At 47.1% G+C, this 21,906-nt stretch overlaps 1 protein-coding gene across 9 annotated transcripts in view; it reads right to left on the minus strand.

Moving 5' to 3' along the window:
* Nucleotides 1-7: 7 nt before the first annotated feature.
* cdc42bpab (CDC42 binding protein kinase alpha (DMPK-like) b) overlaps nt 8-21,906 on the minus strand; it is a 94,871-nt gene continuing 72,972 nt past the window's right edge. For 4 of the 9 annotated variants that reach the window (XM_020496850.2, XM_031837469.1, XM_031837468.1 and 1 more), the window contains 18 exons: nt 21,070-21,108; nt 18,861-18,980; nt 17,682-17,765; nt 17,378-17,483; nt 16,957-17,093; nt 16,537-16,676; nt 16,175-16,256; nt 15,784-16,003; nt 15,511-15,573; nt 15,124-15,377; nt 14,609-14,948; nt 14,199-14,296; nt 14,025-14,109; nt 13,645-13,768; nt 8,869-8,986; nt 8,376-8,496; nt 6,422-6,582; nt 8-3,606 (listed from right to left, as the gene is read on the minus strand). In XM_020496850.2, the coding sequence (XP_020352439.2) occupies nt 3,472-3,606; nt 6,422-6,582; nt 8,376-8,496; nt 8,869-8,986; nt 13,645-13,768; nt 14,025-14,109; nt 14,199-14,296; nt 14,609-14,948; nt 15,124-15,377; nt 15,511-15,573; nt 15,784-16,003; nt 16,175-16,256; nt 16,537-16,676; nt 16,957-17,093; nt 17,378-17,483; nt 17,682-17,765; nt 18,861-18,980; nt 21,070-21,108 (2,427 nt within the window). In that variant the 3' untranslated portion in view covers nt 8-3,471. Of the gene's footprint in view, nt 3,607-5,374; nt 5,450-6,421; nt 6,583-8,375; nt 8,497-8,868; nt 8,987-13,644; nt 13,769-14,024; nt 14,110-14,198; nt 14,297-14,608; nt 14,949-15,123; nt 15,378-15,510; nt 15,574-15,783; nt 16,004-16,174; nt 16,257-16,536; nt 16,677-16,956; nt 17,094-17,377; nt 17,484-17,681; nt 17,766-18,860; nt 18,981-21,069; nt 21,109-21,906 lie in introns of all 9 variants that reach the window. The other 5 variants (XM_031837464.1, XM_031837465.1, XM_031837462.1 and 2 more) reach the window with 3 other exon arrangements.

Here is a 21,906-nt window from a genome sequence, read left to right on the forward strand (position 1 = left end):
CACGAGACTCAGTGAAGCCGTATTTGTAACAGCCCTCCGCTTTATTGAAATACATTGGAGTCAGGTTAATATAATGAGTTCTCCACAAGTGTGGTGGCCAGTTTCCATACATTATTTGTTTGACCTTACACCTTAAATATTTCTGTGCAAAAAGAATCTACATCACCTGTAGTGGGTATCCTCAATAAAACTCCCCAAAACCGTTCAAATAAAATGAGCAAGTCAAAATTAAAAACAAATCCCAAAACAAATCAAATGATTACATCTATAACATGCAAAACTGTACAAATTATTACAAAGCAATCCTAGAAAAACAAGGTGTATAATATGATATGAAAGAACAAAATAATATAGAAGGAACTGAAGATAAGACCTCACTGAAATGCAAAGGCGTTTTTTTTGTATATTTTTGAATGGTTATCATGGTGACACCTCAGCCTCAAACTACTACCCCTCCATCTGCTCCTTCACCCCTTTTCATCCTTAATTCAAAACACTTGTCTGAGTTCTTCCTCCGTGTATCCGTCTTTTCTTCCACCTGAATCTTTAGACCCTTACGCCTAGTCACAGCTGGCTACACTACGGCTAAATGTAGCTCTTCTTTCCCAAGTGTAGTCTGTTCTGTCACACTCACTTCCATTGTTAGGGTGAAAATAATCATTGGTTCTGACATTCCTGAGTTTAGTTTTTTTATTACATATTTTATTTTTAACTGGGATTTCAGGCCTTTAACTGTACAGTATAAAGCCTGGTCTACCATACTCTCAGACTAAGATATTTCCTCTTCGCTCTCAGCTAATACATTCTACAGACAAGGCCCAGCAGATATGAATAGAGACTCTTGGTAGCTTTAAAAGGAAATCTTAAGAGAGGTGGTTAAGTTGAGACGGTTGAGTAAAACCAACTTAGCGAGACTGACGTCTAAAGCAAATTCTTATTTTGCAAAAGCTCAATATAAAATGGAATTCTAAAAACACGTGGAATGAGTAGGCTAGAGATAAATGACTGTCTTTTCAAGGGAATATAATAGAACTGTGGTTTAGGGTTAAGGTTTAGGCCCCCAATGGCACGAATGAAAGCAGAAATCTGAAATCTTATATTTGTATACACTTCTGACTAGGATCGATAAACTGCCATGTTTGACTACTTGGTACACTTCAACACTCCTAAACCTTAAGACAGAAGGTCCCTTTGAACAGTAAGTAACAACGGTCATTCATTAAACGGTCTGTAACATAAAAATAATTCCTCATTAGAAATGAAAAAAGTCCCCTTTCCAGAATAAGGGTCCCCTCCCTTCCGCTTGAGAGAGAAGAGTCAGCTGATCTAGGCACTCGACCCAAAGCTTGTTTCATTTCCACATATAAATACACATCAACAACACCCACCATGCTGTGATTTGCATTAGGGTTGGGGTCCATTTCAATGTAGGCAATTCAGAAAGTAAACAGAAATTCTAATTCCAAATTTGTCACAAAGAAGCATTGAGGAAAATTGGAATGGAACTTGAATTGACTGAAAAAAAATGGAATTGACCCCAATTTGTGGCTTGTATCAAGGTTATTGCATTACCAGACAATAGTAAGAACATATGACAGCAGGGAGGATTGGAACAGAAATTAAACATTGATCTTAGCATTTCTTTTCCATTATTTCACTCTTTTTTGACCCCGCATTTCAGCCTAGCGCTGTCTGTCTGTCTAGTCAAATCGACATCTACAATTGTCCCCCCCCCCCCCCCCCATAACCTATCAAAACATTCTTCAAAATAAGCAAGGCTGTCTGAAAAATAACAAAGACTCAAGATTCCAAGTCATTCTATTTTTGGTTATAACAAGCTTTCCAAAATCTGTCTCGGAAGTCAAAGGATACAACATATTTGAGGTTCACACGTTGGTACCACAGAGAAAAATATGGAAATACACACTTAGTGTTTCAGAATGACTGTCAGTTAGGAAAGATGCAATCCCACCTCAAACTGATCCAACTGTGGACCATAGTGGAAAGAGTGGCGGGGGAAACGCCCGTGTGTGTGTTCGCACGCGCGCCCGTGTGTGTGTTCGCACGCGCGCGCGTGTGTGTGTGTGTGCATGTGTGTGTGAACGCATGCATCTGTGACAAGACGATCGCTTCAAATAAATGCACATATTCACTTAACAGCACGGGGTCCATGTGACCCATAATATTAGTTTCCTCAAACGCAAATCAAAATGACACTTGACAGTTTGTGTCTCATATATGAAATAGAAAGAAAAAAAACGAAAACCAATCTAAAAGCAAAATTAGAGGAACTTGAAGTGGTTTAAAATGGCTTTCGTGCGGATATCACCCCAAATCATACTCAAAAGATAAACAGGAATCGAGGATCTTCTCCCCATCATCTATTTCTCTATAGTATTTCCCTTATCATATATTATTCTCTGATTTTAACCTATGTACATGGTTGTGATGGGAATCGGCTTTTTGGAATTGATCGGTGGTTGGTCTATTACTGCACTTACGGTACTAGGTCGACACTACATGGAAAATGGTCCCAGATCACTGGATGAGGTCACTGGCCCATGTCATGAGGAAGTCGCATAAGGAGCTGTGATGTCATCATAGAATGTTCAGTCTGCTTCTAAAACACCGCTGTCCCTAAGAATTCGAGAACATGAAGCCAGCGAGGTGTCACCTAGAGTTAAAATACCCCTAACCATACTTGTTTTTGTACTGCTTTACTGTAGCTTTTCGCTGATGGTACGAAGAAATTAAGTCACGGCACATATTTCACTTCATGAGCAAAAAAATAAAATACATCATTGCTTTCTTTTTTTCTTAATTAAAAAAAAAATGTTATTTTGTGAGCCTTGTATTGTAAATGGAATTCCCCCTCTTCTTCTGCTGCCAACTACCGTTTTGGAAGAAAGCAACAGAAGGAAAAAGAGAGAGTGAAAATATCCTCTCTTTCTCCTCTAGCTGCAAAGCACCTTGCTCTCCATGTCTTCGATAGATAGATGAATAAATAAAAGGTGGCCACCCCCCAAGCCCAAAGGGTGCTATGTACACGTATCAAATGATCTGTTGTTTCATATTGATCCTCTTCTCCTTGTCGCGTCTTGAGGTTTGTGTGTCTCTTTACAGGAGTTGCCAATGACATAATAATCTATACGGGGCTAGTAGTGCTGCAATCAAAAGTACTCTCAATAAAACTCAGCGCTTCGCTTATTCTGGTTATCAGCTACAAAGCAGATGAAAGGGGGTGTACATTTTAATTCCTATATTGTATGCCCTCCCTCAAAAACACACACACACACACAAACATGAACACACACACACACACACACACACCCTTTCCCAGTATTTCCCTCTTGGTCAAACACTTCCTTTCCCTGTGGCAGCGGGTGCAGTTCCGTGGGCAGGGCCCGGGAAGGGGGGCGGGCCCGGGAGCTTGGTGAGGGTCAGGGAATGGAGCTGTGTGCGGTCTGTCACTCATGTGTCCCAGCCACTCATGCGGTCTGTGCTCTCCAGTGAGAGGGACTTGGTCTTGTGGGGTGAGGCCGGGCTGGGGGGACTGCTGAACGTAGAACTGTTGGACGCCGTTGAGTGACGGGGTGAGTCAGAGTCCTGGAGAGAGAGGGGGGGAAGAGAGAGAGAGAGAGGGGGGGGGAAGAGAGAGAGAGAGAGGGGGGGGGGAGAGAGAGAGGGAGAGTTAAAGATAGGGGGAGAAGGAAAGGGGAAGAACAGAAAGAGAGGGAGGGAGAGCCACTGAGATGTCATATTTTTCTCACAGCTAAACACAAAACAGGCAAGGGTCATGGTCAGTAGGCATGCAACGCAAGAAAACCCTGAAACACAGGAGGCGATATGATCTTAACTTGTCTGAGAAAAATGTTGCCCCTTTTTTAATAAAAAATAAATAACACACAAATAATATACACACTTTCTCATATTCGTGCCTACTGAACACAACCCATCTCTCCAATGGGCTCAGTAGATCAGGCCTGGTCAACACCAGTCCTCAGGGACCTCTGTGTGTGTTTGTCCTTCCAACCAACCACTGTCATCATCAAAGCTAATCTGCTGTTTGACTTCCTGCCTGCCGATGTGGACATGGTGAGATCTCTTCACATCACCACACAGAGCACTAGGCAACAGTGACTTAATGCCCCGGGAACCTTCCACATCATCAGACAATGAGCAGCTCGATTGGCCGGAAGTGATTGGTTACAGCAAAACACATACGCAATACACACGAGGCCCCTCGTCTACGGTCTACTACTACAATACACAGCAGTCAGTGGAGGTTGACCAACTTTTGTTCCAGCCTAGTAGAAAACGCACGGTTCAAACAATCAACACATATATGGTTTTGGAGCTAGAACGCGATTTGTTAAATCAGGGGTGTAGTGTGTGTGTGTGTGTGTGTGTGTGTGTGTGTGTGTGTGTGTGTGTGTGTGTGTGTGTGAGAGAGAGAGCTGGGCTGGAACAAAACCCTGCATACACTGCTAGTCCTCCATAATTATGATATGCCACCCCTGCTATAGTATACCATTGTGTACAAGATATCCCTGAGGACAGCACTGAGAGTTGCTAGTTAAGAAAAGCAGGGTTGAGATCATCTCCCTCATTCACTGAAGGGAGGTAGCAGGGTTTGTAAAATTCCAGGAACTATCCCACAATTCCCAGGATTTCCCAGAAATGTCCTGATTATTCCCTCCTGATTCCGGGAAACCTTCCAACTGGGGTTTCTAGAAAACCTGGGAATTTGAGGAAAGTTACCAGAATCTTGCAACACTACACGGGAGGTGGTGAGTGTGAATTTGTCCTCTGTGCCACATGTTTCTCACAGACAAAACGTACATTTTTCATTTCTATGGCTATTTGCACAGTAGGCTACGGCTGTGGGAGCTACCACTGTCCACCATCGCACTACAGTAGCTGGCACAAAGGTACAGGTACTATTATGGCCTATAGGAGAGGAGCGTCACAGTATCTTCCTGATGATGTATCAAATTAAATCAGATACTGTCATGGTCATTATTAGAAACATGGGTTGGGCTGGCCACAGGAGGACAGTATGGAAGCAGACAGACGCATGCGGGGTAGAGGATGATGGTGACACACCATTCAAAAAACCAAACCAGGAAATGAAGTAGAAACCCCAGGGTAGGTCAGGGGAAAGGGGAATGAGTAACCGCCCTCTAGCCAGAAACAGAGGGGGCAATCAGATGCTGGTGCTACTGGGGCTGAAATGGTGCAGTGGTGGGAGGCTTTGGGGGCAAAGCTTCACGACTGTGGGCAACGCGCACACGTGCGTGTTGGTGTCTGTGTGTGTGGTTGAGGGGTGGGTTACAGTGCGTCTGGGTTGGTTGTGTGTGTGTGCTGACATTACCTTCATCTTACTAAGCAGGGTCCTTAAAGCCCTTTTCAGATCGGGGGTCTTCTCCGATGGTGAGACCGCCTGCCACTGGAGAGGAACAGTTACAGACTCAACGACCCGGCCCGGCCCAGAGAACAACATGCTGGGGGGGACCGAAGCGGGTGGAGAGGGGCGAGATGGGGGCAGGCACGAATCACGATGGAGCTAGCCAGGTATGAGGGACAGTGGGGGTGTAGACAGTCAGCCAGGCCAGAAGAGGGAGCCAAAGGCACAATGGATAGCTAGAGCAAGAATCCCTTGCTTTGAGGATGGCTGGATGCTTGAGGTAAAAGCTGCTCTTAACCACAGATCTAGGATCAGATTATTAGACCCCAAATCTAACCTTAAACATTAGGGGGATGAAAAAACTCTGACCCTGAATCAGTGGTTAGTGGTGACTTGTAGCTAGCTACTACTGGCTGGGTGGTTGAGGCTGAGTGAGGAGAGGCCAGATGCAGAGAACCAGAGAGGAGAATGGCTGTGACTGAGGTTCGGGTCAGGGTTGCGTATGGGGGGGCCGATTGAGTTCCCTATGAGGGGCTGTGGAGGGTCTAGGAACCAATCAGACCGAGGGATAAGATGAGACAAAGGGCGATATGGGAGGGCACGAGAAGACGTAAGCTGGGTGGTGGAGGTTGTGGGTAAAAGGGGGGCGCAGAGTTACGGGGCACACTTTGATATGTCTAATTACATAGATGTTTGATATGTCTTCCACATCATTGGTCACCAGCGAGAGTATTTTCAGTGTCTGTGTAGTGTTATGGTGAACCTAGTCATATTTAGAGCCACTGTGCTCAAACGACTAGTGAAACGTGGTTTCAGATCCATCCACTTGACTCTCACAACCAAGATACAACCATCTGAACACGAGTATCGGAGATACGACGGTATATCATCTAAGCGAAGACACAGATTCAGCACAATTGTTGCCAATTATTTGTAGCCGAGTTTTGGTAGCCTTAATCAAGTGCAATTTACCCAGGCGCCCGAGGGAGGAAGCAAGCTAGGCTGGTCACGTACCTCTCTGTCGAACTGGGAGAGGGGTGCGTCGCTGCAGCCGTCCATACCCCCTCCGGAGGACAAGGAGCTCTCGGAGGGAGAGGTCATGGTCTGGCGCTTAGAGCTGTAGCTACCCCCGGACAGCTCTCTCCTCAGCGCATTGCCGTTCTGAGATGACGAACCTGGAAAAAGGAGGGAGAGAGCGAAAAATAGAGAGATAGGGGAAGAAAGAAGGGGGAGTTAGGAAGAGAAGTGAAGAGAGAAAGTTAGAGGCAGATGAGTGTCACCCTTCGGAATCTATTCAGACCCCTTGACTTTTGTTACATTACAGCCTTATTCTAAAATGGATTAAATAAAAAAAGTCCTGAGCAATCTACACACAATATCCAATAATGACAAAGCGAAAACAGGTTTTTCGACATTGTTGCTAAATATATTAAAAATAAAAAACAGAAATACCTTATTTACATAAGTATTTGGACTCTTGCTATGAGTCTCGAAATTGATCTCAGGTGCATCCGGTTTCTATTGATTATCCTTGAGATGTTTCTACAACTTGATTGGAGTCTGTGGTAATTTCAGCTGATTGGACATGATTTGGAAAGGCACACACCTGTATATATAAAGTCCCACAGTTGACAGTGCATGTCAGAGTAAAAACCAGGTCATGAGGTCGAAGGAATTGTCCTTACAGCTCCGAGACAGGATTGTGTCGAGACACAGATCAGGGGAAGGGTACCAAAACATTTCTGCAGCATTAAAGATCCCCAAAACACAGTGGCCTCCATCATTCTTAAATGGAAGAAGTTTGGAACCACCAAGACTCTTCCTAGAGCTGGTAGGCCAGCCAAACTGAGCAATCGGGGGAGAAGGGCCTTCGTCAGGGAGGTGACCAAGAACCCGATGGTCACTCTAACAGAGTTCCTCTGTGGAGAACCTTCCAGAAGGACAACCATCTCTGTAGCACTCCACCAATCAGGTCTTTATGATAGAGTGGCCAGACAGAAGCCACTCCTCAGTAAAAGGTACATGACAGCCCGCTTGGAGTTTGCCAAAAGGCACCTAAAGACTCTCAAACCATGAGAAACAAGATTCTCTGGTCTGATGAAACCACGTTTGAACCCTTTGGCCTGAATGCCAAGCGTCACGTCTGGAGGAAACCTGGCACCATCCCTACGGTGAAGCATGGTAGTGGCAGCATCACGCTGTGGCGATGTTTTTCAGCGGCAGGGACTGTGATACTTGTCAGGATTGAGGCAAAGATGAACAGAGCAAAGTGCAGAGAGATCCTTGATGCAAACCTGCGCCAGAGCGCTCAGGACCTTAGACAAGGGCGAAGGTTCACCTTCCAACAGGACAACGACCCTAAGCACACAGCCAAGAGAACGCACGAGTGGCTTCGGGGCAAGTCTCAATGTCCTTGAGTGACCCAGCCAGAGCCCGGAAATGTCTGGAGACCTGAAAATAGCTGTGCAGCAACGCACCCCATCCAACCTGACAGCCCTTGAGAGGATCTGCAGAGAAGAATGGGAGAAACCCCCCAAATACAGGTGTGCCAAGCTTGTCATACCCAAGAAGACTCAAAGTTGTAATCGCTGCCAAAGGTGCTTCAACAAAGTACTGAGTAAATGGTCTGAATACTTTTGAATATGTGATATTTCATAAAAATAACAGTTTTTGCTTTGTCACTATGGGGTAGTGTGTAGATTGTTTTTTCATCAATTTAATCCATTTTAGAATAAGTCTAACATCAAAATGTGGAAAAAGTCAAGGGGTCTGAATATTTTCTCGGGGCACTGTAAATGCATTTAAATCTACAAATATCTACTTTCCATTGTTCACCAGTAACAAACGCATCCATTTTCTCTACCCAGGCCTACATCTTTTGATGCTTCTTTAATCCCCATTTTACTATACAATATTTATTTTACTATTAAGCTTACTAGCTTAGTGTGCTTGGTAGTGTGGTACTTACGGATGCCCAGTCCACTGCTGGCGCTCATGGACCGTCCCGGCTCGGCTCTGTTCTTGGTGATGGAGGGGATGGACACGGAGCCACTGAAGCCTGCAGCACGACTCTCCTGAACACGCACGTTCTGTGTCAGAAAGGCCAGTGGACAGGGGAGGACAGAATAGACCGGGGCGGATGAGGACAGAGGGGCACAGATATATGGATTATGGCGATGGGATGAGAACGCATAGATATACAGGCACATAGAAACATTTGTGAATATACATTCCACCAAATGACAAATATGGATATGAACACATATAACATGTCATTTAGGCATGATGACCACACATATGCACATACAAAAACACAGACATTAAATCACACAAACGCACAGACATTTCACACGTACAAACACATGATGCTCAGTCGGACCAGAGAAGGAAGTACAAGTACTCAGCATGTTTACAACTAAGCAGAACATCTATGGACACTCTCTGTCGTGGCCCCGTCTTACCATGGGCAGGTCTTTGAGGATCTGGATGCCGTCCCCAGGTCCCATGTGGGCCACGTGGTTGAAGTTGGTGGGGTTGGAGATCAGCTTGTTCCTCATCTCTGGGTCTCTCAGCATCTCTCTGTACAGGACACACACCAAACCCAGGAATGAGGTCAGTGTGGCCAGAACAGGGTGAACGCACCAGTCGAGAGTGATATTGCGTGAACAGAATGAGCTTTATGCCTATGGATGGGATGAATATGGATGAACAGTATGGAGTCTGTACTAAATCTGTAGAGTGTAATGAACCATTAGCTGTACACTCCCTCTGTGAAGTAGCTTGGTGTAGTGTATTGTGCACTACATAGTGTATTGTGCACTACATAGTGTATTGTGCACTACATAGTGTATTGTGCACTACATAGTGTATTGTGCACTACATAGTGTATTGTGCACTACATAGTGTATTGTGCACTACATAGTGTATTGTGCACTATGTAGTATGGCGTGCACTACATAGTGTGTAGTGTATTGTGTAGTGTGCACTATGTAGTGTATTATACACTGTGTGTAGTTTATTGTGTAGTGCGCACTACGTTAGTGTGTAGTGTATTGTGTAGTGTGCACTACGTAGTGTATAGTGTAGTGCACCCTATGTAGTGTGTACCATGTAGTGTATGGTGTAGTGTGCACCATGTAGTGTATGGTGTAGTGCACACTATGTAGTGTGTGGATATGAACAGATGCACACATATGTTGGGGGGGGCAATAGCAGGGTGCATGTGACACATCTAGTGCAGTAGTGCCTAGTTAGAGGTTAGTTGCATGCCCCGCTTACCATGGGCCTGCATACTCTCGCTTACAGCTCGCTGCTGCCGGCTAGCCCTTGTGGTGAATTGGGGAGCAGTTCATGCACAAGTCTCCCCTTGCCGGTACAAAGCCATGACCAAGACTCCAGTCGGGCCTTACCGTGGCGGCACACGTTAACTGGTTGTCGTGAAACACCAGGCTAACCCGGCAGGGTGTCTCAGAGCAGCAGTGTGGACACGTCCTGGCAGCCATCAGCCACTGTCCCGCTGCCTTGTGGGTTAGTCTGGTACGACAAAGGCAAGGGGAGCACACCCTGAGAGAAAAGCAGTGTGCTGGCGGCACGCGGTAGGTGGACGTAGACAGACTGGGGTTCAGGCAGACTCCTGCAGCTGTGGAAGGTACTGGTCGTCCTGGATCTCCCCCCTTGCCACTGGAATGTCACCTTCCTACAGTGAAGTAGTGCTGTTGAGGATTGCGCACCCTCAGCGACACCTTAAATAACTTCCTTTGCGCAGGTATCCACTTCTGACCTCGGTGAAGCCATCAACCGGAAACCGGCCTAAAGCCTGGCAGGTTTGGGCTGTCTGGTGATGGGGGCAGGAGTGAATGCACCGGGAGCCCTTAATCAGACCCCTCTGCACGCCAGCGGCACAGGGCTATTATGGTCACCAGCAGTTGGGACATGAGTGGCAGCTGCTCTCGGCAGACCCCCGTGTGACTGAGCAGCCCTATTTAGCCACACTGCTCACCCCAGCTGGGGAGAGGACTAGAAAGTGGCCTAAAAAACGTTCCACACAAAATGCTAAAGAAAATAATTCCCCTGAACATCCGAACATCAGAACTCTTTTGGACACTGAGGATAATAGCGATAGACCCTATCGGAGAACAGCTTTGATTGCAGCAGAACTAAGGCGCTACAACATTGACATTGCTGCCCTGAGTGAGACCATGTTTCTGGATGTACGTTCCCTGAAAGAGGAGGGAGAAGGTTACACCTTCTTCTGGAAAGGTTACCCTCCGGTTGGACAACATCGGCACGGTGTGGGACTGGGAATTAGAGCCTTCTACCCAGCCTCACCGAAACACCTTTCGGCATAAGTGAAAGACTCATGTCTCTCCGTATCCCCCTAGTCACGAGATGAGGCCCTTCACCCGGAATGACGAGATCTTTCTGCTGGGTGACTTCAACGCTAGGGTGGGACAGAACACGGAGCGGAGTGCTGGGTAGACATGGTGTTTGTTAGGTCAACGAGAACGGCACGAGTCCACTAACTCTATATGCCGAGCACAATCTCATTGTCACCAACACCTTGTTCCAGCAGAAGAACGAATACAAAACATCATGGATGCACCCACGCTCCAAACAGTGCCACCTGATCAACTACACCATAGTGAGACGCTCTGACACTAATGACGTCCTGCTGACACGTACCATGAGGGGTGCAGAATGCTGGACAGATCACTGTATGATACTGTCTAAACTCCACATGAGAATACGTCCGTCCCCCCCTCAACGCCTGCAGAAGTCCAGAAAGAGGCATCTGCGCTGTATCCGGCTTGAGAAAACTGCAGTAAGGGAACGAGTTCTGTCTCTGAAAGGCTAGGGGAGACTGAGCCTCTTCTGAGCGCAGATGGACCAGTTGTGGGCATCTATTAGCTCAGTGCTCTATCAGGCAGCGGCCCACTCCGTTGGCTACAGAGGTAGGAAACATCAGGACTGGTTCGATGACAACTCTGACACCATCACAGCTTTACTGGACAATATGCACAAAGCGCACAGGGCTATTCTTAACAGCCCCACATCAGCTACCCTCTGCAAGCAACGGCGTGCATCATGCAAGGAAGTGTAAACAACCTTGCGTGTTCTGCAGAACGAATGGTGGACGAATAAGGCACAATAAATCCAAGTTTATGCCGACAAAAACGACATGCACAATTTCAACTCAACTAAAGCTATGGCCCTAGTAGTCACTCCATCACCCACATGAAAACAGCTGATGGTCTGACTCTCTTGAAGGCCCAAAACCAGATCCTGACGAGGCGGGCTGACCACTATGAAGCACTACTCAAATCAGTACTCTCCTGCAGACCACTCCATCCTGGAAGAACTTCCTGTCCATCCACCCATTCAAGACCTCAACCATTCACCAACCTTCCAAGAGGTGTTATCAGCTATCCATTCCCTCAAGAACAACAAGACTCCTGGCGCTGACAGCATCCCGGCAGAGCTACTTAAGAAGGGATGTTACTTCTGCACCAGAACGCTCCACCAGTACATCACTGAGGTTCGGGACTGGGAGATTGTCCCCCAACAGTGGCTGGATGCAAACATTGTCACCACCTATAAGAACAAGGGTGACAAGTTCATCTGCGGTAACAGCCAGGGGATATTTCTTCTGGCTGTTGCCGGCAAGGTCCTGGCCAAGGTGATGCCACACAGGCTGGTGAACAACATCACAGAGGAACTGCTGCCAAAGTCACAATGCGGCTTCAGAAATCGACACGGCAACTCCAGGAAAAGTGCCGTGAACAACATCAGGACCTTATCACTGCCTTTGTCCAAGGCCTTCAACACGGTGAGCAGGGAACTACTACGGGGCATTCTACTCAAATTTGGCTGTCCAGACAAGTGTGTTAACATCATTTTCCAGTTCCATGATGGGATGATGCCTCAGTGGCCATAGGAGGGCAGGAGTCAGTGGCCTTTGGAGTCAGCGCCGGTGTGAGGCAGGGGTGTGTGTTGGCACCTATACTCTTTAACATCTTCATCCTATGTGTCCCCCAGCTTCTCCACAAGGAGCTTGAGGTTGCGGTGGACTTCGAGCTGGATAGAAATCTATTCAACGTCAGGAGGCTCCAAGCAACCGCCAAGGTTTTTGACAGAGCGGGTTCTTGAGCTGCAGTATGCTTTTGACTGTGCTCATGGCCACACTCTGGAAGACCTTCAGTCTGTCCTTGTAGCGGCTGTGAGGGTCTATAGCAGGATCGGACTGTCTATCAACTGAGGTGGTCTGCCAATGGAGATCCAGCCCTCCACCCACCACGCCTGTCTTCACAATTTAACACAAATCACTGGCAATAGTCCCATCCTTCAAATAACTGGGCAGCGTCCTCTCGAAGAACTGTAGCATCGACCTCGAAATTCAAAATAGGAAACTCTGACGCAAAACAGGGATCTCCACCTCCACACCAAAATCACTGTCTATTAAGCCGTCTGCATCACCACACTTCTTTACAGTTGTGAAGCCTGGGTCACTTAGTCGCCACAACAAGCAGCCGAGCGACTCCACATAAGATGCCTGCAGCGCATCCTGGGAATCACCTGGTGTAACCATGTGCCCCATACAGAACTACTTGCTAAGACAAACTGCAAGAGTATGGAGGCCATGGTCACCCAACACCAACTGCGCTGGCTTTGGCATGTCATTAGAATGCCTCTGGAGCATTTGCCGCGGAGGATCCTGTATGGCCAGCTACATCTTGGACGGAGGATCCTGTATGGCCAGCTACATCTTGGACGGAGGATCCTGTATGGCCAGCTACATCTTGGACGGAGGATCCTGTATGGCCAGCTACATCTTGGACGGAGGTCTGCAGGGGGGCAGATGAAGCGCTACAAGAACCAGCTAAAAACGTGGCTGAAGAAGTGCAACATCAAACCCACAGACCTAGAGGACGCTGCTGCCGACCGTTTCACCTGGTGGCAGCTCTGCCAGAGCGGTGTACAGAGGTGGGAGGAGGAGAGGAGCACAAACAGACAGCAAGAACAGCTCAGGAAACATACCACCATGCCTGCCCCCAGCCAACACAGACCGCATACGCCCCACCAGCAATAAAGTTTGTGGATCTCAGATTGGACTCGACAGTCACCAAAGAATCCAGCGCTAACTCAGAAGTGGAAGTCATCATCGGAGACGATGGACTATCATAAGCAGTGTAGTGTGCACTACGTAGTGTGTAGTGTGCACTACATAGAGTGTAGTGTACCTCCTCTGCTGTAGCCTCTCCTCTTCGGGGACTCTGAAATAGAAGCGTCTCTTGTTGTTCAAGCTGCGAACCATCTGCTTCCTGCTGTTGTCAGAAGTCTCGGGGACCACCAGCTCATCACCCTCTGGAATATTAACAACATGGCCACCGTCATCAACAACAACAGCATCATCAGTAGCATGACCATGATCATCATATATATTTCTAATACAGTTTTTATTTTGTTTGTTGAAAAAAATATTTTAAAAAAGAACATGATAATACTACTGTGAAATACGACCATTAAAATGAGTATTACACTCAGTCAGTGGTCATAATCAAGATATGGATCTCTCCTATGCATTTAGAGGTCCGAAGGCCTATCCTGTGTGCAAACTGACCTGCCGTCTTGTTTCGGAAGTATATGAGCCTCACGGTCTCCAGACCCAGGAGGTTCAGGGATCCGTCAGGGTTCAGAGGTCGCACCTTCAGGGGGGATACAAAGGGGTCAAATGTTACACCTACACCAATCCGACGACCGGCCCTCCGCTACATGTGCAGTCCTATACTCTCACCTTCTTTAGTGGGACGGTCTGAATCCACTCCATTGTGTTGACATCAAACACATCCACAGCATTCTCACTGTACACTGACAGGTAGGGGGCGTTATAACCTGGAGGGGAGGAAGGAGGACAAGATCAGCTTCAGGCTTAAAGTTACATTCTGGGATTTGCTTTTAAATGCAAAACGACAGCCTCGCTACTTGTTTTGGTAAACAGCTTTGGGATGAGGTAGAGGACATATAACCCCTCACAAATTTGTAGACAGCCGCACTAGAAGCAAGGACCGTCTCCACATGATAGTTTTAAACATATTCGGAAGCTATATACTTTTTTATTTATTTGTGGTTTGTAAACAGTGGAGAAATAAAAACCTATTTTGGTTTATGATAACGGTAAGACAATTGTGCTGGTTCAGAACTCACAGGCGGAGTTGGGCACGGCCGGCCACATCAGCTCCTGCTGGCGCGAGCGGCGGCCCTGCGAGTCCACATAGACCCCTATGGCTGAGAAGCATAGCAGCAGCTCCTTGGAGGAGATCTCCACGGCACACAACGCATCCAGGCCCTGCTGGGATATGAAGGCCAGGGTGTGGTCCTCGGGGTGCAGCAGGCTAACCGGGGCACAGTCCCCGTGCACGCTGTAGCGCGTGAAGCCAGCCTGGTAGCCCACACACAGCCGCTCGCTCAGGAGACCCATCCACTGGACAGGACCTGGGGTTTGGAGCTCCCGCAGCCGGCGGTGGCGCGCCTTGCTCTTGTTCACCTGGGAGATAGAAAACCATCATGCTGTTATTTAGCGAGTACATTTTTTAAATATTTCATAATCCCATGAAAATAGCCTATATATCGTTGCTTTTCTAAGCAAAGTTATACTACGTAATTTGTAAAAATGCGACAATGTACTTTAAAACCCCATCCCTTCCGTCCCCACCACCCACCTCGTAACAGATGACCTGTCTCTTCATGGCCACACACAGACAGATGAGGGAGTTGTTTCGGACGGGCCCGGACACCAGCGCTGTGCAGCCCTTGGTCTCGGCCAGCTTGTAAGAGTCCATCTCCCGTCCGTCCAGCGCGGCCATGGGGAAGAGGCGGACGTGGCGGTTACGACCGGAGATGACTGCTAGGAGCTGCTCCTGGGGGACCAGGTCGATGTGGTAGACCTTCTTATTGTCTCCCACGCGGATGATCTCTGTTAGGTCAGGAGGGGTGTGAGAGAGAGCGAGTTGTCAAAAAGACCTCTGCACTGTGATAGCCAATATGTGGTGAGCATTCTACTGCAAACTGGGTGAAGTGCATCAGGCGGGTAGGTGCAAGAGTCTTACCATCTTTGGTGACATGGATAACATAAAGTCCTTCCTCGTTGCCCAGGGCAACACGCTCGTGGTCTGAAGAGAAAACATCAAGAGGACGTTTGATACAGTCTACCGCATAGCTAGGTAACAAGGTGCAGAAAGTATGTCCTGATCCCTTCTGCAGTAGAACATGCAGTGGCTGTATACTACAAACTCTTAATGAGACAGATACAGAGAGGACCCCCCCCCCCTTGCTTACTACATGACCAAAATAGAGGGGCAGCGTGTGTGTGTCTCCCCTACCTATAATAGCGGCGGACTGCGTGGTCTTGATGAGCGGCAGCGTGCTATCGTAGGCCTCTTTGGGCACGTAGACAAAACGCTCCTTCAGCTTGTTCTTCTTGAGGATGCGCTGCAGCTCGTTGAGAAGCCCCACCCACTTGTTCCTCTCGTGGTCGGTGTCGGCCAGGATCAGGATGGAAGGCTTGTGACTGGAGGAGGCGGACAGCTGGGCAGCAGTCACCTGGAGGGGTTTAGAGGTCAGAGGTTAGGGCTTTTGGAATGGCATCCCACAACAATTTTGAAGCATTGTTAAAAAGCGGAGAAATCTGAAGACTGGAATAGGCGGGGGAGTAATCACGGAGTAAATGTACGACTGTATAAATGCATGTATTCAAGAAAAAAAAAGGCTAACCCTGAATATACATGGAATGTCCTTGCGGCTGGCGTGAATGACGTCAGACGCCAGAACAGAGCTGACTGAAAACTCCTCATCCCTGGAAAACAAAGGAAGGAGAAAGTGTGTGAGAGGGAGAGGGGAGAGGCAGAGAGAAAGTGGGAGAGAGTGATTGAGTCAATCAAATAAAGGACTAAACCCAGAAGTAATTCTAATAAGCAGCCATTTCTCTCTGAGAGACTGTGTTGTAATTCAGACAGAGCTCAGGTTGTAGTCCTTGTCAGTCTCACGTCATGTCTATGACCTGACTGACCACCACACTGGCCCTTCCCCAGCTATGGGAGTTCTAGTTCAGACAGAGCTCAGGTTGGAGTCCTTACCTCATGTCTATGACCTGACTGACCACCACACTGGGCGTCGTGGCCTTGCCCTCTCCAAGCTCATACAGGAAGAGCTTGAAGTCACACACTACGGCAACCGCCCGCTGCCAACCCTTCTTCACCCCCGTTGGCTTGGGCACCTGGAAACACACACAGGGACAGACACACACTTCAGTCTCACACATTGACCCAACCTAGTATTGACAGTGGTAAACAACCTTTAGAGACAGAGACATATTTTACTATACAGACACAATTAACAGGCAAGCCTCACACACAGGTCAGCCACTGGTGATATAGGGACGTTAAACGTACAAGGTAAGGTTTTAGTTTTACATTTGCACTTTAATTCACAGGTACTTATTCTACCAGGAAATGTTGTTAAAAGAGTGCATAAACAATCTTCGGTGTCATACGTACTCTGACGTGTCCCTCGTAGGCAGTGCCGATGCCCCTCTGAGGGTCAATGCCCAATGGCCCCTTGGTCTGGTCGTGTGGCACGGGGCACACTGCTGGAGCCTTGTCAGCACATGTCACGTGGCACGAGAAGTTACACACTGCAGGACCAGACAGGAGAGAATAAGGGGTTTATATCAGATTTATATCTAGCCTCAAAAGAGACTGTACTCCCACCTCAGTCCTGCCCCACCTCACCTCCTTCCATCCTAATCCCCTGCCTTCTTCTCTTCCTTCCATCTGTTTCCCTCCATCCCTTTCCTCAGATCCCAGTCTTCCTTCCTTCCTTTATCCCTCTCGCTCCTCATTCCCCCATTTTTGTCTTCCTCCCGCTCTCCTCCACCCTTTACACCCCCCCCCCCCCTCTCTCTCTCTCTCATTGTACCTTCGCAGGTGCAGCCCTGGCGGATGAGTCCCACCATGAGAGAGGTGCACTGGTTACACTTGGTTGGAGCACTGAAGGACTTCACCACAAACTGGTGGGCTTTGGGCTGCAGGGGACAAACAGAGGGCCGGGTGAAAACACATAGGACTAATACAGGCGCTTTATTGGACCACAGCAACAGTTTACTTATTGAAATACAGCAACTGGTCTTCGTCGGGTCCACGGGATTGACATTACTAAGTATTGACAGAGGTTAAAACAGTAGAACGGTATTTGGGAAGTCAAAAAGGATGTCAGGTCTTACCTTGGGTGATGAGCGGCCAATACTACCGTACCCTCCTGACCGCATGGTGGCGGTCTGGACTGGCCGTGGGGGGTGGTCTATCAACTAGAGGGTGGGAGAAGACAGAAAGATCTGAGTACAGCTGGTGCTGTGGCGGTCACGAAATGTCATCAGGCGGTGATTGTCAAGCAAATAACTGGTCGGTCTCACGGTAATTGACCGTTAATTAACAAACACATTTAGCGTCTCCTGGCTTCCACACTGATAAGAACATCTACGTTTTACATTTAATATAGCCTACACCTTCACAATAAATCCATGATGTATTTTTAGACGGGTCTAAAGAAACATGATATGAAGAAAATGAAGTCTATTTCAGATGAACAGAAGAGCATACGTTGTCCTTATGTTAGGTCCTGATCTGGCTATGCCAAATGGCTGTGGGTTACACTAGTTCATTTAGCAGACACAATTTGCTTAGAATTCCATGGCATTGTTTTAAGAGTATGAAGAATACAACTGAACAAAGCTGAATTAAATGGAAAGGATACTATCTCCAAACGATTTGAGGGCGTGTGCACATGCGGCTATTCTGCGTTGAGCAGTTAACAACGAAATAGGTCCTCCTATATGCGTAATTTAGAGTTATTCATGTAACTTTAGTTGTTCTACAAACACTGGGCTATCCGTTTATGTTTAACACATTGTAAAGGCTGCGTGATGCAACTCTAATGATGATTTTAAAAATTATCTTCCCCAAACTTGAAACTCACTTTGCAGCTTATGTATCCCAGTCAGGCTCTAAACCCCTGTGCTTCATTTTCTTGCGCAACATGAGCTCATGGGCTCTCATGAAGTGTTTGATTCGATTTTTGATGACATTTGCATTGATGTCAGGGTGATTAGAGGAACAATAGGGTGCGGGGAGTGCCAGGCAGTTAGCAAGTTTGGCCATCAGCAGCATCAGAGCTTGGAGAAGCCTAATTACTGTGACTAAATGGTCATGTGGAATTTGACTGCCTTCATGACTCGTGACCACCGGTGTGGCGGTAATATGGTCACCTTAACAGCCCTAAGTACAGCACAATATATACCTAGTTTTTATTTTATGGTTGGAAAATCAGCCCTTAGAGGTTAAGAACAGTCTAAGATTAAGCATAATATAAGTTGGAGGTCCAAAGTTCAGAGGTTAGAGTTCACCTCTATAGGCTCCACGTCGCTGGCCATGGAGGGCGACCGTGAGCGTGACTTGAGCTGGGACTTGGAGTCCTCGCCTCTGGATGGAGTGTTGGAGGGAGTGAAGTTGTCCACCGAGTCCACCTGGAAAAAAGGATGAGAGAGAGAAATAAAGAAAGAAAAATGGGTTGCAGGACATAGAAACAGGTGATGGAGTTGGTAGAAAGTAAGGAAGCCAAAAGGGACCAAAAAGCACCATCCATGCTTAGAGTAAAAAGCAAGAAAACAATTCAACCAGGTAGATGCACAGTATTATAGGAGGTAAATGGAGACTGTAGTCGTAGCAGAGATGGGACTGACCAATCCATTGGTCATTAGGAAGCCTACAGGTTGGACCACAAACCCATGAACAATACGAGTGCTACACATACAGTACATTCAGAAAGTATTCAGACCCATCGACTTTTACCACATTTTGTTACAATTACAGCCTGATTCTAAAATGGATCAAATACATTTTTTCCTCATCAATCGACACCCAATAGCCTATAATAATGACAAAGCGAAAACAGGTTTAGATATTTTTGCAAATGTAAAAAAATTATAAAACTAAATTATTTACATAAGTATTCAGACCATTTGCAATGAGACTCGAACTTGAGCTCAGGTGCACACTGTTTCCATTGATTGGACATGATTTGGAAAGGCACACACCTGTCTATATAAGGTTCCCAAGAACACAGCATTGAAGGTCCCCAAGAACACAGTGGCCTCCATCATTCTTAAATGAAAGATTTGAACCACAAAGACTCTTCCTAGAGCTGGCCGCACGGCCAAACTGAGCAATCGGGGGAGAAGGACCTTGGTCAGGGAGGTGACCAAGAACCCGATGGTCACTCTGACAAAGCTCCAGAGTTCCTCTGTGGAGATTGGAGAACCTTCCAGAAGGACAACAATCTCTGCAGCACTCCACCAATCAGGCCTTTATGGTAGAGTGGCCTGACGGAAGCCACTCCTCAGTAAAAGGCACATGACACCCCGCTTGGTTTGCCCAAAAGGCACTTACTGTACTCTCAGACCATGAGAAACAAGATTCTCTGGTCTGATGAAACCAAGATTGAACTCGTTTCAATGTCAAGCGTCACATCTGGAGGAAACCTGGCACCATCCCTACGGTGAAGCATGTTGGTGGCAGCATAATGCTGTGGGGATGTTTTTCAGTGGCAGGGACTGGGAGACTAGTCAGGATCGAGGGAAAGATGAACGGGGAAAAGTACGGAGAGATCCTTGATGAAAACCTGCTCCAGAGCACTCAGGACCTCAGACTGGGGCGAAGGTTCCCCTTCCAACTGGGCAACGACCCAAAGCACACAGCCAAGAAAAAGCAGGAGTGGCTTCGGGACAAGTTTCTGAATGTCCTTGAGTGGCGCAGCCAGAACCCCGACCTGAACCCAAATGAACATCTCTGGAGAGACGTGAAAATAGCTGTGCCGCGACGCTCTCCATCCAACCTGACAGAGCTTGAGAAGATCTGCAGATAAAAATGGGAGAAACTCCCCAAATACAGGTGTGCCAAGCTTGTAGCGTCATACCCAAGAGGACTCGAGGCTGTAATCACTCTGCCAAAGGTGCTTCAACAAATTACTGAGTAAAGGGTATACTTATAGAAATGTGCTAACCTTTTTGTTGTTGTTGTAATATTTCCACACGTTTGCAAAAATGTATAAAAACCTGTTTTTGCGTTGTCATTATGAGGTATTGTGTGTAGATTGATGAGGAACATTTTGTTTTTCATCAATTCTAGAATAAGTCTTTCACGTAAGTCTGTCCAAATGCACTGTAACCCATTGACCATACTGACTGTAGCCACGAGGGACAAGAGCACAGCCACACACCATACACTTGGTTTGGGGAAATCCACAAAGCCACGTGGAGGATGACAAAACAGCTGCAGTAGATGCACACATATGAACTACAGTAGAGTATTGGAGGACTACAGTGCAGGCCATACACCCATACACCCACCATGCCTTAAAAGCAAAGACAAATACAATAAAATACTTCACTTTTCTTAAAGTCCAAATGTTGCATCTCCACAAAGCCCCATGCATAACAACCGACACAACACACACACACACAATACATTCCCTTTCATGCAACAGACACAGTTGAGGTTCGGAGGGTGATTGGGCACAGACAAAAATCACAAGCACAGAGCCGCTGCTTAGCTTACACGTCTGCCTTTGCTAGTTGGCCCAACGGATGGAGAGCGCTTCGGTGGGGGGAGGGAGAGAGGGACAGAAAAATGGAAAGAAGTCAACATCGAGAAGTCTGAAGTGGCTCTTAAATAGGTCACATTAAAAGGAATGGTAGCCTATCTATTTGCTGAGGATGTCCTTTCCACATTGCACTGAAGGACACTGCCTGGATTGGGTAATAACCCCCGGTGTCCCAAATGACACCCTATTCCCTACACAGTGCACTACCACAGCCCCTGATCAAAAGTAGTGAATAGGGTGCGATATGGGACATAGGCTCTAGGACTAACAAGGGAACTCGTGATGGCACTACAGTGTGGAAGAGAAGCTCACTCCAGAGTGTTAAACAGTATGTTCTGTAGTGGCTGGACTCAAAGCCAAGTAGCCATGGATGGCATCAAAGAATGTCTGTATACTAAGTGGGAGGAATCGGCCTCAGTATACAAACATTCTTTCAAGTCTTGACTAAATTCCAAGGAGCCCAAATTCTGCTGCTGCAAACCCCACTCACGCAATGGCTATTTTCCGTTTCTCCGCCCTTTTCCTGAACTGAGCACTTTCTCACATGGATTTAACAAATGGGGGAAACTCCCTCTAGCCAACCCTTTGCTTTTAAATGCATGACAACAGAGTGTGCAAGTGCACAATTTGGGAGAAGGGTGGAAAAATCAGGACCTAGCCAAAGACTGGGTATGCTGCTGATCCACTACTACATTCACAGAAGACTCATTGGCTAGTAGGCGTATCTACTCACACGGGACTAGCTACGACGCTCACAGATACCCACACGGACGAACACAGAGAGGTATGGT

Source organism: Oncorhynchus kisutch, linkage group LG12, assembly GCF_002021735.2.
Source record: "Oncorhynchus kisutch isolate 150728-3 linkage group LG12, Okis_V2, whole genome shotgun sequence".
Lineage (NCBI taxonomy): Eukaryota > Metazoa > Chordata > Actinopteri > Salmoniformes > Salmonidae > Oncorhynchus > Oncorhynchus kisutch.